Source organism: the organism of the source record quoted next, unplaced genomic scaffold, assembly GCF_019419815.1.
Source record: "Pyrus x bretschneideri cultivar Hongxiangsu unplaced genomic scaffold, Pyrus_bretschneideri_v1 Contig23, whole genome shotgun sequence".
Lineage (NCBI taxonomy): Eukaryota > Viridiplantae > Streptophyta > Magnoliopsida > Rosales > Rosaceae > Pyrus > Pyrus x bretschneideri.
In genome coordinates this window covers 6,369,308-6,385,000 of record NW_025999535.1, presented here as the reverse complement: position 1 = coordinate 6,385,000, position 15,693 = coordinate 6,369,308, and the positions used below count along the sequence as shown (strand labels likewise).

The window sequence follows — 15,693 nt, the reverse complement described above, 5'->3', positions numbered from 1 at the left end:
TCATGAAGTCGGATCACAGATGTTTAAATACTCCCAAACACTAGCTCCATAGATAAATTAAAATAAAAAAAGAAACAAAATTATCTGAAAATTCGTAAAATTCTGACTAACAAACGATGTTTAAAATATCAACGCAATGCCTTTTGTTCAACTCCTATTCTCTTCGAAACGACCTATCATTGGCCTAAATGGGAGACTAGGGATACCTCATACCTACTCCCAAAAACTCAAATTAATTGGTCTTCTTGGACTTGTGCTTGTGGAGATCTTCTCATTCGCTCTCTCTTTCTTCCAATCGGATTTGAGCTAGAACGTTGTCGATATAGTACTACAGCTACCACCATTTAATAATGTCTCATTATCACACTACACCACATTAGCATTCCGTGTCAATGTCAATGATACATAGACGTGAAAGCTTTGCCCACAAATCGTTTTAACGAAGTGCACAATGGAAAAGACAAGCAGCGAACTACTTGAAAGAATATAACAAAGCATCTTCTGTATGTTGCAACCAGAAACCAAGCATATGCACATAAAAGTACATTTATTCATTAACTAAATAGTTTTAGGGTGACTCATCCATTGGCCAACTTACGAATACGAAAATCCAAAACCGAAAAGGAAACTGTTCAATGTTCAGTGCAGGATGAGATCACAAGCATTATTCAGAATTCAGAAACCACCACGGAGGCGAAGGACAAGGTGAAGGGTAGACTCCTTTTGGATGTTGTAATCCGCAAGGGTCCTCCCGTCCTCCAGCTGCTTACCGGCAAAGATGAGCCTCTGCTGGTCCGGAGGAATGCCCTCCTTGTCCTGGATCTTTGCCTTCACATTATCAATGGTATCAGAACTCTCTACTTCCAATGTTATTGTCTTCCCAGTCAATGTCTTCACAAAGATCTGCATCCCACCACGCAGACGAAGCACCAAGTGCAGAGTGGACTCCTTTTGAATGTTGTAGTCAGCAAGTGTCCTTCCATCCTCGAGCTGCTTGCCTGCAAAGATCAACCTTTGTTGGTCTGGGGGAATGCCCTCCTTGTCCTGGATTTTGGCCTTCACATTATCAATTGTATCAGAACTTTCAACTTCCAGGGTAATGGTTTTCCCAGTCAAGGTCTTCACAAAGATTTGCATACCACCACGCAATCGGAGCACCAAGTGGAGAGTCGATTCCTTTTGAATGTTATAATCAGCAAGCGTGCGACCATCTTCAAGCTGCTTACCAGCGAAGATGAGCCTCTGCTGGTCCGGGGGAATGCCCTCCTTATCCTGGATCTTTGCCTTAACATTATCAATGGTATCCGAGCTTTCAACTTCCAAGGTGATTGTCTTACCGGTAAGGGTCTTGACAAAGATTTGCATACCACCACGAAGACGGAGAACCAAGTGAAGGGTAGACTCCTTCTGGATGTTGTAGTCAGCGAGGGTGCGGCCGTCCTCAAGCTGCTTGCCAGCAAAGATCAGCCTCTGCTGGTCTGGTGGGATACCCTCTTTGTCTTGGATCTTGGCCTTGACATTATCAATCGTGTCAGAGCTCTCAACCTCCAAAGTGATGGTTTTTCCGGTGAGGGTCTTAACAAATATTTGCATGCCACCACGGAGACGAAGCACCAGGTGGAGGGTGGACTCCTTCTGTATGTTGTAGTCGGCAAGGGTGCGGCCATCCTCAAGCTGCTTGCCAGCAAAGATCAGCCTTTGCTGGTCTGGGGGAATGCCCTCCTTGTCTTGGATCTTGGCTTTGACATTATCAATAGTGTCAGAGCTTTCAACCTCGAGGGTGATGGTCTTGCCTGTGAGGGTTTTCACAAAGATCTGCATCTGTTCACACAAAACATCCCTATCGATCAGTTTTCATTCTTAAGGCAAAACTGGATATCCAAATATAATTGATGTAATCACACAAATATTAAATCAACAAAAATGATTTCATACAGATGTTGAAGATTCTAGATAGTTCCTTTCAAATTTGATTAATACCCAATACGCAAGCATAAAAAACTAGAATCACTAAAACAACAGTAAATTGGAGAAGCAAATAAAAAAATTCCATATGATAATTTTAAGATCCAAATCAACACAATGCCCATACTAACAGACTCAGAACAAAGTAGCCTTAAATTTAAACAAATCTCAAACATCCGAGGAAGAATAAAGCTGCATTAGGCTCTCGAGCCTGGGTAAAGGCGAAAGTTCTTAGGCGGCCATTGCACATGTTCTAGAGAAACAAGCCCTAGGTGTTGTCATCATAGATATAACATATGAATCTATGATTAACACAATTCGAATAATAAAAATTCATAGTATTAGTACCTCAAATCAAATCAGCAGAATCAATACCCAGAAAATCCTAGGAAATGCTTTAGGAGTATGATTCTCGAATCACATCAGCATTATCTTCTCAACAAAAATTGTTTCAAAAACGTTGCATATTCTAAAGAGATTATTTCAAATTTGATTATTAGCAACGTACTAACAATTTCATCCAGCACTAAACAATTGAGCAAAAACAAGTAGGCACAAAAGCAATTAAAAAATACAAACAAAAACCAAAAATTCCATCCGATATATTTCTATATCTAAATCAACACAAAACCCTTGTAGTAATAGACCCGCAACGGATTCACTTTAAACTTTAACATAATCTCAGACATCCAAGGAAGGATAAAAGCAGCACTAGCTCTCAAGCCCGGCGAAAGGCGAAAGCTCTTAGGCGGCCACTGCGAATGTTCTTGAGAAACAAGCCTTAGATTTCGTCATCATCGATAATATATATGCCAAACACAATTTAATTAAAAAAAATCACAAATTCACAACAGCATAATCAAAATCAACAAAACCCTAACGAATGTTTAACAAAATTAACCTAATTCCATCCAACAACGATCAGTAATCTGACTCGGCCAACAAACAAAATTAAATAGAAAAAAATTCTTCAGATATACGGAGTCTAAGCAATTTCAATCAGATCTAGATTAATAGCAACAATAAATTAAATTTTTCATCCGCAAATAAAAAATCACAGGAAAAAAAAAGAAAAAAAAAAGAATCGCAAGAATACGAACCTTGGAGGAAAAGCGAGAGAGAAGTTTAAGAGGTTGAAGGAATTGGCGTGTCTCTGATTGTTCCACGAATTCTGAACGATGGAGGATTTGCGAGGCAGGCAACCGTGTTTTTATAGGAGCGATTACCGACTTTATCAGGGAATCCTTTGAGGACCCATCCAATGAATTTCCGCCACTTGTTGGGAAAAAAATCTTGGATGCCAAGTTTAGTATCCCTGTACCTGTGCATAAATGAATTAACCAAAAATAATATACCTTTTTCTGAATTTTTTATACATGGATTTTGCATTTGAGAATTTAATTTCTTTTCTTTAATTTATCCAGATAGTCACCACTTAGTATCACAATCTAATAGTATTCTTCTTCACTTGTAAATAAGATATCTTGGGTTTGATTCTCGTCAATGACGAATTTGAACTACATTATTACTAGCCCATTATAAGACTAAGTCCATCACCTTCTCTCTAATATAGCTAATATCGTTTGTTTAAAAAAAAAAAAATAGCCAGATGGTTTTTTTTTTTTTTTCAAAATATACTTTTTAACAAACGATATAATAATTAGTAAATACATTAAATTTATAAGAGAAAGATTCGTACTTGAGAATTTAATACTGCAGTCTACAATTGTGGAAATAGGCGCATAATTTTGTAATACGCTAATTTGTTTACCGTTAGTAGATAAAATAATTTCTTTTACTTCTTAATATTTTCTTTTTTTTTCTTTCAAAAATACACTTTTTAACAAACTATATAATAATTAGTAAATACACTAAATTTATAAGAGAAAGATTCGTACTTGTGTGCATAGGGTTGATCACACTAATAATATCCATTTTTCTGACTTTTTTTACATGGATTTTGTACTTGAGAATTTAATACTGCAATCTACAATTGTGGAAGGGAATTGTTATCGGCACTTCAAAAATCTCATTCTACACTCCAAACTTTCTACATTTGGAAAGAAAAATATACTTGTGAGGAGTGTAAAATGAGATTTTTGGAGTGCCAATAACACTTCCCTTGTGGAAATAGGTGCATAATTTTGTAATACGCTAATTTGTTTACCGTTAGCAGATAAAATAATTTATTTCACTTCTGAATCCCAAACAATTCAATTTGGGGTCAATACACAAAAATTAAGATCATTTCATCAATCTGTTACTCTCAAATTCTAAGTCCCTTCATCGATGTTATTTTATTTTATACAAGCAATATTTTTGACTAAATTAATATAGATTACTGGGAGAGAAATTCAAACTTAGGTACTGAAGGGGAAACACGTAGCTTTAACCAAGTTGGCTAACCTCATATGTGCTTCTTATCTTTGAATTGAAATGATACAAAGAAAGAGCAAGAGATGTACAAAAGGAGAGAGATGTGAAGATCTCATATTTCATTTTCAAAAATTACCAGAGAAATTAAACAAACAAACAAAAAAGAAAAGTACATATATATAGAGAACTGTTATTAGTACTCCAAAAATCTTATTCTACACACTTCACTAATGTATTTTTCTTAGAATGCCAATATATACTGTAGTGGCACGTGACTAATTGCCTTACATTGTAACAACGGACAAACGGCCTTATCCCCTTCCAAGCTCCTAGTTTGGTTTCCTTCCACTTGCCAACTGAAAGCGTAAGCATTAGGCATGGCTTCCATCTTCCCACAATTCCTCTCAACTCATAATCCTCCCCACCCACCACTAAACCACCTCCCAACCCAAGCCACCGCAGCCCCCTCCCACCTTTCCATCCATAGACCACCCAGGAAACACTTGTCCACCACCACATGCGCCACTCCAAACCCTACTCAACCTGACTTCCCAAGTCCAGACTCCGAAACCACCACCAGCGCCGAGACATTCCCCGTCGAAAAGCGAAGAAAATCCGACATCACCCGAGACAGGAGCAGGTCAGAAACCGGCCTCGCAAAGCCGGAACCCCCCAACTTCGAGATAGGTTGGAAGAGAACCAAAGAGATAAAGCTAGAGAAGCCGATAGGGTACGTCATAGCTGACTTCTTGGAGAAGTTAGAGGACCTGATGGGAAAAGAATATGGCTCCGCTGAACTGTTGCTAAAAGTGGGGGAGATCGTGGCTGAGAGAGCGAGAGAGGAAGCGCAAGTGTTGAGAGACGAAGGCAAAGTGGAGGACAGAATGGTGACTGAGCTGTTTAGGGTTTTGAGGTTGATAGAGATGGACATGGTTATGGTAAAAGCTGCTGTCAAGGAAGAGACTTTGAACGAGAGGCTTGAGCAGGCTAAGGCAAGGTGCAGGCAAGCTATACTTGTTGCTTTGTCTTTCTGATTTTTTTTTTTTTTTTTTTTTTTGAATATTTCTGGATTGTACATTTGGTAGAAATTGAGCAAATGAAATTTTTTTTTCCCCGAATTCGAGATCTGTAACTTGGTATATCGCGAAGAACGGAGAAAAACTTGCAAGGGAATGTTCATGTAACGTTGTAGAACAAACCTGTTGTAACCGGGTGTACATCTCCTTATGTCTCTTTTGTGTGACACATGAGGAGAGATATAGAAAGAAGATGATGCTCCCGGTTGCAACCAAGCTTTTGCCGTCCATAAGCGCCGCTAATGTTGTAGAAACACATACATTATGACGGATAAGATCGTAAGGATTGTAAAACATCTTTAGAGAAGGCAATGCATGAGAACTGGCCTGCTGAAACACCCTGATGGCTAGATCTTCAGTTCCACAATTCAGCAGGGATTTGAACCCCGGTAATGTCGTTTAAAATCTGTCCAGCAAACCAAACAATGAAAACGCAAGAGCAGATTCTACAGCCAACATGAACCGCGTAAAGCCAGAAGTCTTAAGGAACCAGTGTAAATTGAATAACATTGAACGAATATATACAAGTTACACAAGTGAGAATTATCCCAGCACACGGCTCAATGTGTTTACACACCGCTGATAGCGTCCCCAATGGAACTTTTTATCTCACCTTGGGCCGTTCTACCAGGGGCAACAGTGGTTACATATGTCAAGGATGCATTCATCCATCTTATTTCTTCTTTTTCTTTCTACTCTTCGGTTCTGAGTATGCTGTTTTACATGCTTGAATGATATAGCGAACATGAGGATCATCTTTAGGCATTTTACCACGCAAAGTTCTCGCAGCCTTGCGGTCCCCTCCAGCCAAAAGGGCTTGATACATCCTGCAAGCATTCCGAGTTTGAAACCCAGTTGTTACAAAATCATTTCCAATACAAGAAAGCAAGGTGTTTGAGCAAGAGACAAAACAAAACAAAAAATTAAAATTCCCAAGCAGCAGGATTATTCACCTTAAAAAACTTAAAGTGTTGTAAGGCAGGCCAGTAGCTTCGTATTCTTTCCAAATTAGTCGGGCATTTTTCAGATCTTTGGCATTACCACAAGCGTGGAGAAGAAAATCAAGACATTTTCGTGAAGGTGTGATGCCAAGCTCATTCTTCATAGCATGAAGCAAGTCCAATCCCAACTGCAAATATGTAGGCTCTAACTCTGCAATTAAGGAAAATACCTACAAATTTGGGATGGAAAGGCACAAAGTACGCATCGTCAGTTTAAACAACATACTGCAAGGATGTCATGTCCCAGACTATCAGAGAACAGACATTTGAATAGATATATTACATTCAGTAAACAAGAAGAAAACGCCAAAAACGTCTGCAAAGTTAACTAGAAAAGATAAAGGAACCTAGATAAAAGAAAGGAAGGAAATATGTTATAAGTTCAGAAAGGAAATAGATTCTTAAAGAGTTACACCGATCTGTAAAAGTTTGACCGCCCTAGAGGAAGAGAGATAAATTAACATAATTACAATGAAGCTACCAAAATTAGATTCACACATAAGATGTGAGAATGAGAACAAACCTGATCAAAAATTACATCTAGAGCTAATTCGTCAGTACAGATTTTATCCCTGAACTGCTTGATCAAACTGACGGCAGATCTAAATAAAAGAGATGGAAATAAGCAACTAGGAGTTGTCAACAAATCAATTGAATGAAAACTATTAAAGTTGGAGCATCCAACAAACCAAATTGAATGCGAGGCTAGAATAACTAACGTGGGGTTTTATATTCTCAACGTAGCTGTGATATTAAGTATGAACAGACCTTAAATGCTTGTTCCGAACACAATGTGAGATAGTTCTCACGCAACCCTCAAGCCAGTAGTCTGGATCATCTAATTCATCAAGTAGAGAGCATAATTTGCTGAATTCTTCATCAGATTGAGAGTGCTCCTAAAAGATAAACAACAAAATGTTAGATGTTTTGACAAGACAAAGAACTCAAGCACTAATTTAGGAACTCACAATAAGACTTATAACAGCTTTCGGCTCTACACTGCATCCAGCTTGCTTCATCTCTTCATATATATTAAATGCATCACACAATTGCCCACGTGATGCGAGGGTGTGGATAAGCACGCTTTTAATTTCATTCAAGCTCTTTACTGGAATCCCATTATCCAAGAGTACCTACCATAGAACGTGTATTAATGAGATCACCAGAAACCATTCATATCTCAGCCAAGCAAATACCTTGAAAAGCTGTAATGTGTTAAAAAATTATTTCGACAAAGAAACCTAGAACTTCTGCTATAGACTTGTAGATTCTACTCTGGTATAATGGAACAATATAAACAGTTCATGAGCAGGAGAATGCTAAAAGCTAGAATACCAGGCAAATATTGTGTATGACTGCAACACAATATGGCAGGGAAATAAATGAGGCACTAATAGGAAGCAAATATAAATGAGATTTACAGTATTAATAGGAACCATATGGTTATTCAAATCAATGTTCTAAACGGCAAGGGCAAAGACAAGTCGTTGCATAAATTGCCTAGCCTGATCGATAGCCTCACAGTACTTAAAATTATTATAACCTTACACACACACACACACACACAATATAATACTTTGTAAAATAAATATCCATTGTTATTCTTCATGACCTGTTTTATCCATTGAGCCTTGTAATGTTTTGAAAAAAAAAAAAAATTCACAATTATTTTAACATTTAAAAATATAAGAAAAAAAGGACAAAGAAAATCTGATAAGTCCAAGTGGCCAAGAAGGTTATAAAACCTTGCACCAACCTTATGCCTTCTAGTCTGGCTGGGCAGAGGTTTTTTCTATAACCCCGCCCAAAAAAAGCCATGGCGAGTATCAAAACTACGATTTTAGAACACTGATTAAAATTTAAATATAAAATAAATCAATAAAAAAAAATAAAAATAAATAAAAAAACCCTTCAGTTTCCCCCACTCTTTAAAAGAATTTCCATTTTTTAATGTTGCTGAAAATAATTAAATTCTAGGAGGCAGGCCACCATTCTGTTTGTTTTAATCAGGCAATAACAAATTATGCCAATAAAAAGATTCAAAACGTTTAGGACTGGCTGCAGACTCCGAATGTTTATGGTTATTTATATTTTCCCAAGGAATAAAAAATGGATTTGGTCGCTGCTTTAAATAGTAATTGCATCACTAAATAAGCATTGTGTCGATATGATAGACTATTGATGGTAGACGACAAGCAGACAAATAAAAGAAAACTGATGTAATGAAGTCACATTCAATAATAAACTGTAACATAAGTTCTTCAGTGATATGCACCAATTGCCCCAACATGCACAGATAATCACAGATTGTATAGTCTTCTCTAATCTTGGATCATAAGGTAAGAAATTGCGAAATGAATATGTACCTGTTTGGCCTTTTCAAACTGCCCACAAGCTGCATATGCATGTATTAGTGCCATGAAAATTTGCTTGGTAAATTGAATTCCAGACTGCTTCATTTCTTCATAATACTATAAGTAGATATTCAGATCAGCAACTTTTAAACTCACTCATAAATTATAAGCAAATTGAATCAGGCGTCGGTTATTTGGCTGGCACTCAAATCAGGAATGGGGAATGCCATTCCATCAAGATGTGATGTTTGGCTCGGTAGTAAAAGAAATAAAACTAGAAAGAAATGACCTTAGTTGACTGAAACCAATTCCCTTAAAGAGGTAGAATAGAACAACGGGGAGGATGGTGTTTTAATTCCTTGGAATGTAATTTAGAGCAGATACCATTTTACCAATCTAGGAGTGTCAATTGAAAAAGAAAAACAATTCAATACTTTTCCCCCTGTTTGTCTGCGATTCAGAAGAGAAATGTGTCCAAGAATGATTTTGATATTCCTGTCGGTCACTCTCAAGTTGGGCCAGCTTTTTTGTCCTCAGAAACCTAAATGCCCAGCCCCAATTAGTTACACCCTCACGAGATCCAAAGGATCCAACACCACGTCGACAACCTCCCCCCATTTTCAGTTCTTTAAAATTTTCTCAGCCCTTGTTGTGGACATGGTCAATGGACACTACCTTGTCCCTTGCTACACATTTGAATAATCTACAGGTACAGACTGACATTAAACCTGCACCGGAGCCCCATACCACTACTATGGTGTTCCTCAAACTATATTGCAGTGCTGAACTAACAAAACATAAAAAGGAAATGATGGAAAACAAGTTTGAAATCTATGGCTATATGGTTCATGTTCAGATGACAATTTCCTTTTCTTTTTTTTTTTTCTTTTTTTTTTTTTTTTTTTTTTTTTTTTTGAAATGATGGAAAACAAGTTTGAAATCTATGGGCTATATGGTTCATGTTCAGATGACAATTTCCTTTTTTTTTTTTTTTTTTTTTGTTGTAGAGTGCAGTTAAGGGATGAATGATAGACAACCGAAAAGATTAGTATAAACTCCATTCTGGGACAATCAGGAGAATGAGAGCAATTCCCATTCCTGTACAAGCTTTCCAATGAAATGAACGAGTTATCACTCCAGGTTACCTTGTTAATATCCTTCTCAGAGTTACAGTTGGTAATTAGATAGCTGAATGTCCCGGAATCTGGTTTGACATTTGCTGCTTTCATTTGTTGGAGAACCCTCAACCCACCATAAATGTTCTTCTGCAAGGTATTCAAGGAAACAAAGTTTCAACTTTCAGCCACAAATTCATTGAAAACTAAAAATAGAACAAATCATTACTGAAGCTTAAAAAAAAAAAATTCATGTTGAATATCATAGTAATTGTTTGAAAAAGCGGGCTTAGTTTTATACAGCTGGAAGAAAGAAAGAAAAGCACATGAAAAAGAACGTTACCTCTCGGAAAAATCCGCCCATTATAGCATTGTACATGTTAGTAGTGGGTGTCAAATTCATTTCCTCCACGTCTCTCAACAAGCTATAAGCACCTTCATACTGCAAAAGTAAAGAGATACAATAACTGAAATTGGGGTCTTGTTGATAATAGTGGTTCAACTTCCATGTTATTGGAAAGTAAAAATACAAATATTAGGCAAAAAGCAACAGAAAATGAAAACTTAGACATGCAAGTGTGCACAGTAACACAAAGGGAAACCATATAAAACTTACATCCTTCATTTTCACGTACAAACTTATCATACACCTGAAAGTTTCGCAGTTTGGCTCTAATTTGTACTGGTAAATCAATGAATAGATTTTGTGCACCTGGACATGCGGCAAGCAGACAAATATCAGAAAATCATACAAGTCATCCCTTGAAAATAACTGAATGTGAAACTCAGTAGCATGCACAAAAATGAAAAAGAGATTATTCGACCTGGAAATACAAGAAAACATCGCAAACCACCAAATTATTCATGGTATCAAAAGGGTCAACACTTAGGTCATTATTTGGTCAACTTTACAAAGTCATTATCATGGATCATATTTCAATGTAACTACTATGGTTCCAACTCTTTTTAAATCATACCAATCTCTGTTCAAATTGAGAATTCTGTCTAATTTCTGTGTAATTTGACCCCGTATGCACATTGCATGCAGAGATTAATGGTCCCTTCCAGCCATTTCGATTGGTAAATTTTCCGACCATGTACCCCACCCCAATGACGCAGTGAGACCTGTATTTCTAACCCACATTTTCTGCAACTACATCAATCCTATATATTCTTCTGCTTTTCACTAAGGTTCTTCCAACCATTACAATTTCTAGCATATGTGCACGCCATAATATAGACAGCACCCACGTGCGATTTATAGCAAGTCTCTTCACATTGAAGGGCAAGAAAAATAACAAAGGTCATACAATTCAAGGGTTGAAAAATATGTACAGCATAGTGCATCATACCAAATTAAAATCACAGCTCTCGTCACTAGCACGTAAAATGGGGTGTACTGCCTCAATCGAAAAGGTCAACCCCAGTTCACACATCTCATTAACCAGTTCAAGAGCAACATGCACCTATATAGAAATAAAGGGACAAATAATCAATGTTAAAGCAATCTCTAAGCCGGCAAAAGAAATAGAAAAGATAGCTTTATGGTGTAAAGTAGAAAGCAAGATATTCATTTTCCAACATATAAGAATATATGGAAGGATAAATAATGAATCTCAATTGCTACATCTCTTAAGCCAGCATATCAAACATACCTTAAGTGAATCACAACAGTACATGATAAGCTTCTCATATGACGCAGAGGAAGGTGTCACCTCCAATTTCTTGTGCCATTTTTTGAATTCTGAAATGACATCCTCAACCTTCAACAATTGATAATTAGTGTAAACACAACACTCTCAATAGAAATATTGAGTAAAAAAATAAAGTTTTTCTGTAATTAATGGATCATGCAAACTTCAAGTAATAAAAAATGAAATCTGATTCCCTGCCCGATACAAAGAAAAGTCATAAACCAAAACCCAATTCGAGTCCCCCTATTCGGCAAACTCCAAACCCATAACACCACTCATATCATGTCCATCAGCAGCAGATCTAAACCTCCATCCCCTCAGTTTGCTCAAGTATCACCACTAGATCATTCTCTTGTGGGATTGGTTGTACCCGAGATTTAATATTATGTGTTTTAAGTAACAATTAGAATTCTCATAATAATTTGAATCCCAAAAGGCTTATACCCCAACAAACTTCAAGTAATAAAACATCTAGTGACATCCTTTGACTTTGGAAGTATTGCTACACTACAGCCCAAAAACTAATGCAAATAACAAAGTATTTATGTATTTTTTTTTATTAAAAACATGTGTACAGCTTTTAGATAGAAGCAAACTGCGTGAGAAGCAGAATTGCCTCTTATAATTGTCGACTTGAGAAATTACCAGTAGCATTCATGAGAAGTTCCTCACCGCTAAATTTGGAATGCCAACAACATAACTGTAGATGAAGCTTGTAATCTTCTCTGCAGCAGAGTCTGCAATTTTAGCAAAAAGAAATCAAGTGTATATAAGGATTTCATCGCATAGATACTGTGGAACCAATGGAACGCTCACTCTAATATTTTTTCTCCAAATTATAATAAGTTGCCAACTGTTTTTCCAGCACAAGAGATTTTAAATGGGAATGCAAATACCAGTGGCTTTAAAATATCATGAACATACCACAGGCTTTAAATTCCAGAAGAAACTTCTCTGCGAAGGAATTCAGTAGTTGCCTTCCTAAGCATCTAAAGATACTATCCACAAAAGGCAGAGATGAGATTTTGGTTACGTCCATCCTTTCCAACAGCTGCAATATCTCCTTTGTCCGGTCACTTTCACAAAGTGCCAAAAGATAATTCTCTGCAACATGAGTTAAAACAGTAAGACTTTCATTGATGCCAATCTCAAGAGCAGTGTCATGGTCACAAAAACGCCATGATGTGCTGAAAATACCAGCATCTGATTTCATAATATCATCATTGGGATATGCATATCCATGCTGGACATGTTCCATAAGTTAATTTCTCCATAGACTTTTATCTAATCCACACTGAATTTGAAACTGTTAGTGGCATATAGAATTTTTACAATCAGTTGGTGTCTAAGTCCAAACTGATGGTGTCATTCACATCAATGAAAGGTTTTTAAGACATTCTTTTGTATTTTATTTTCATTTTCCATTCTCTTTAGTCAGTAAAACACCCATTATTCAAAAACCTGCCAAAGAGTCAGTAGACCAAAATTTACAAAAGAGATCTATTTCCAAGTGCCCAAGCACCATTAGTTCTCAAACACATAAACATCTACACAGTTTCAACAAGGTATTTTGCCCAATATGTTACAAAAAAAGGAGTGACAAGGTTCTTTTTGGTACAATTATGCATATTGATTAACAATAAATCATCCTAGCTTGCAAGTGATGTCAAACAGAATTGTAACAAAACATGACCCAGCAATAAATATATTGTTTCAGAAAAACTTAAGATGTCCAGACAATTAGAATAACTAATCATCACTACCAATGTAACGATTACCTTGTAAATTGGACTCCTTTCCTGCATCATCACTTACAATGTAATTAGAGAGCTCTTGAATTTTTTCCTCATCGTCGACACTGATCCATAACAGCATCTCGTAGTATCCTAATCTGCCAACTGAACTAGGGTTTCCAGCTTTGATAACTCCACAGAAATATTGAAATTCCTTTATCATACCCATGTCAATTAGATATGCAAGTAATTGGCCATACGTTTCTTCCTCCAGCGGAAAACCCTGTTCCTTCATTGCTTTAAAAATTCGATAAGCCATGTGAAACTGTTCTACTCCAACATCTTCATCCGTACTACTCCTAGCCCTCTCTATGCAAATTTTAATCAATGAATTATATTCTTTCACGCCAGTTTCTCGTCCCAATTTACCAAAAACCTGAAGAGTGGTGTGTGTCCCTAGCTTGTTGGCACACATGTCAACTAACCGACCAAAACGATTAACCTGACCGCTACCGAAAGTCCACTTTTGCTTCCTTTCACGAGTGACTTCTTTGCGACGTAATGATATTGCACCATGAGATACCTCAGGATAAAATGGTAAGAGCAATGTATTTTCCTTAAATGTCTCACCTTCTGTTCCCTGGATATCAAGAGAATTTGCAGAAGTACCGCCTGAAAAAGGAACAGATCACACGGCTATAACAATCCGTCAACAAGAAAACCTCAGGGAAAAAATAAAATAACAATGACACATAGTATATGGCTAAAAACAGTCATGTTATTACAGAATAGAGGTTAGTTATTACAAGAAGGTAACAGAGCCTAAAGGGAATCATTAAATGCTAACCAATCAAAAGAATGAATCTGAGAAATTTGAATCTCCCTCTTACCATCAAAGTTTAAGTTCACCACGAAATTCTTCTGAAATTTCACTCAGCAGAAAATTTCCCTCTGACTCATTACTTAAACGCAATAATGCACTGTATCTATATACGTGAATTAAAGTGCCGACTTATGACGGTTTCTCACTGAAGAGAAAAAAAGAACTACACTGCAAAACAATAAACTCACCAACCTAGTGTATAAATGTATTAGGATTTTCACAACAAAATTAACACGCACATACCGTCTAATATCGAAAATATATCCTGAGGCAGTCCGTTCGGCGAATCTTCTGCAGTCAAACACAAAAGCTCAAAACAAAACATCAACCAATACTACATTACTTAAATTCTACTACATCCAATCTAATTGAATAGTAAGAAAACAAAGGAAAAGTAACCTATTTATTCTTTGCAAAAACAATTAGACAAAGAAAGGAAAACCCTTTATCCATCTGAACCAAATTAACAAAACCATTTATCTTTCTTTTGGGCGAGTTCTTCACTACGCATAAACCAAAACAACACAAAAGACCCAGAATTCCATTTCCCATTTCATCACTTTTTTCCCACATTTTCTAACCAACCAAACAAAGAGGTAATGCCGTACCGGGAGAGGAAGGCGAGTCCAAATTCAAGGCGGCGAGCGCAGAAGGAGCGTTGAGGTCGGAGGGTGGCTTGTTGGAGGCGGTGAAGCGCTGAGAAATGGGGTCAAGGGTGGAGACGAAGTGCTTGAGGGTGGCGTCCTCGGCGGGGGAGGATAGAGGTATGGCGGGGGGTTTGGATTTGATGGCGCCGCGGAAAATAGAGCTTAAGCTCTTGGCGTTGGAGGAGGCTGGCATCTGACTTCTGATTAATTTCCCTCTCTCTCTCTCTCTCTCTCTCTCCCTCCCTCCCTCGCTGCATACTGGGTATTTAATTACATAGGTCCTCCTCTCTTTTCTTAAAAATTTAATTAAATTTTGTATAAAAATAAAAAAAACTTCTATCCATTATTATTAAGTGAGAATGTGAACTTAGTTTCCAATAACCTAACAACAATATGATTTAAATTCGTTTTTAACAAAAATCGAATATAAGACATCTTACCCACGAATGATAAGGAGTATCATTATACTATAGTACTAAACGGCAAATTTATTATTTTTTCTAATTTTATTACTATTAAGGTAGGAGGCAGAATTTTGATTTCGGGACATTTAGCGGAATCAACATTTTATTCAATGGGATATTAGATTACGCAGATCGTAACTAGTTAAATAACTTAAGAAAGGCAGGAATTTCAAACTCAAAATCTATGTATGGAAACTCAACATCTTATATGTTAATATAATAAAAACTAGCATATGAGTACACACAAAGTGTGTGAGAAAATTTTTTATTTTTTGTTTTTGAAATAGAAGGAGAGAGGAAGAGAGTGATAGAGGATGTAGGAGTGAGAAGTGTTTTTTTTTTTTTTTGTTAATTAAAAATATATTAGAGTTACATGTAGGTGAGG

General features: G+C 36.8%; 3 protein-coding genes and 1 non-coding gene across 5 annotated transcripts; 1 reads left to right on the top strand and 3 right to left on the bottom strand.

The window, feature by feature from the left end:
• Positions 1-530: 530 nt before the first annotated feature.
• LOC103948758 (polyubiquitin) lies at positions 531-3,224 on the bottom strand. Its single transcript, XM_009359822.3, has 2 exons — positions 3,066-3,224; positions 531-1,821 (listed from the first exon to the last, which is right to left on the bottom strand). The coding sequence occupies exon 2, from the start codon at positions 1,819-1,821 to the stop codon at positions 676-678; it is 1,146 nt and encodes a 381-aa protein (XP_009358097.1). The 5' UTR covers positions 3,066-3,224; the 3' UTR covers positions 531-675.
• On the bottom strand, positions 2,643-2,768 carry LOC125478152. The gene has a single exon (XR_007258912.1). It is a non-coding gene; the product is annotated as a small nucleolar RNA SNORD14 (small nucleolar RNA).
• Positions 3,225-4,645: 1,421 nt separating the features above from the next.
• Positions 4,646-5,572, top strand: LOC103935044. Its single transcript, XM_009344812.3, has one exon. The coding sequence runs from the start codon at positions 4,719-4,721 to the stop codon at positions 5,373-5,375; it is 657 nt and encodes a 218-aa protein (XP_009343087.2). The 5' UTR covers positions 4,646-4,718; the 3' UTR covers positions 5,376-5,572.
• Positions 5,573-5,901: 329 nt separating this feature from the next.
• Positions 5,902-15,092, bottom strand: LOC103935045 (pentatricopeptide repeat-containing protein At4g04790, mitochondrial). 2 transcript variants are annotated; one of them, XM_009344814.3, is made up of 16 exons: positions 14,806-15,092; positions 14,441-14,485; positions 13,360-13,986; positions 12,506-12,685; positions 12,254-12,318; positions 11,543-11,650; positions 11,240-11,353; positions 10,504-10,599; positions 10,231-10,329; positions 9,918-10,037; positions 8,785-8,889; positions 7,387-7,551; positions 7,187-7,314; positions 6,942-7,020; positions 6,371-6,588; positions 5,902-6,244 (listed from the first exon to the last, which is right to left on the bottom strand). In XM_009344814.3, exons 1-16 carry the CDS (start codon positions 15,035-15,037, stop codon positions 6,091-6,093), a joined length of 2,535 nt encoding a protein of 844 aa, XP_009343089.1. In that variant the 5' UTR covers positions 15,038-15,092; the 3' UTR covers positions 5,902-6,090. The 2 variants fall into 2 exon arrangements, with proteins under 2 accessions (XP_009343089.1, XP_009343088.1); XM_009344813.3 differs by having other exon boundaries at positions 14,441-14,488; positions 14,806-15,091.
• Between the last annotated feature and the right edge of the window lie 601 nt (positions 15,093-15,693).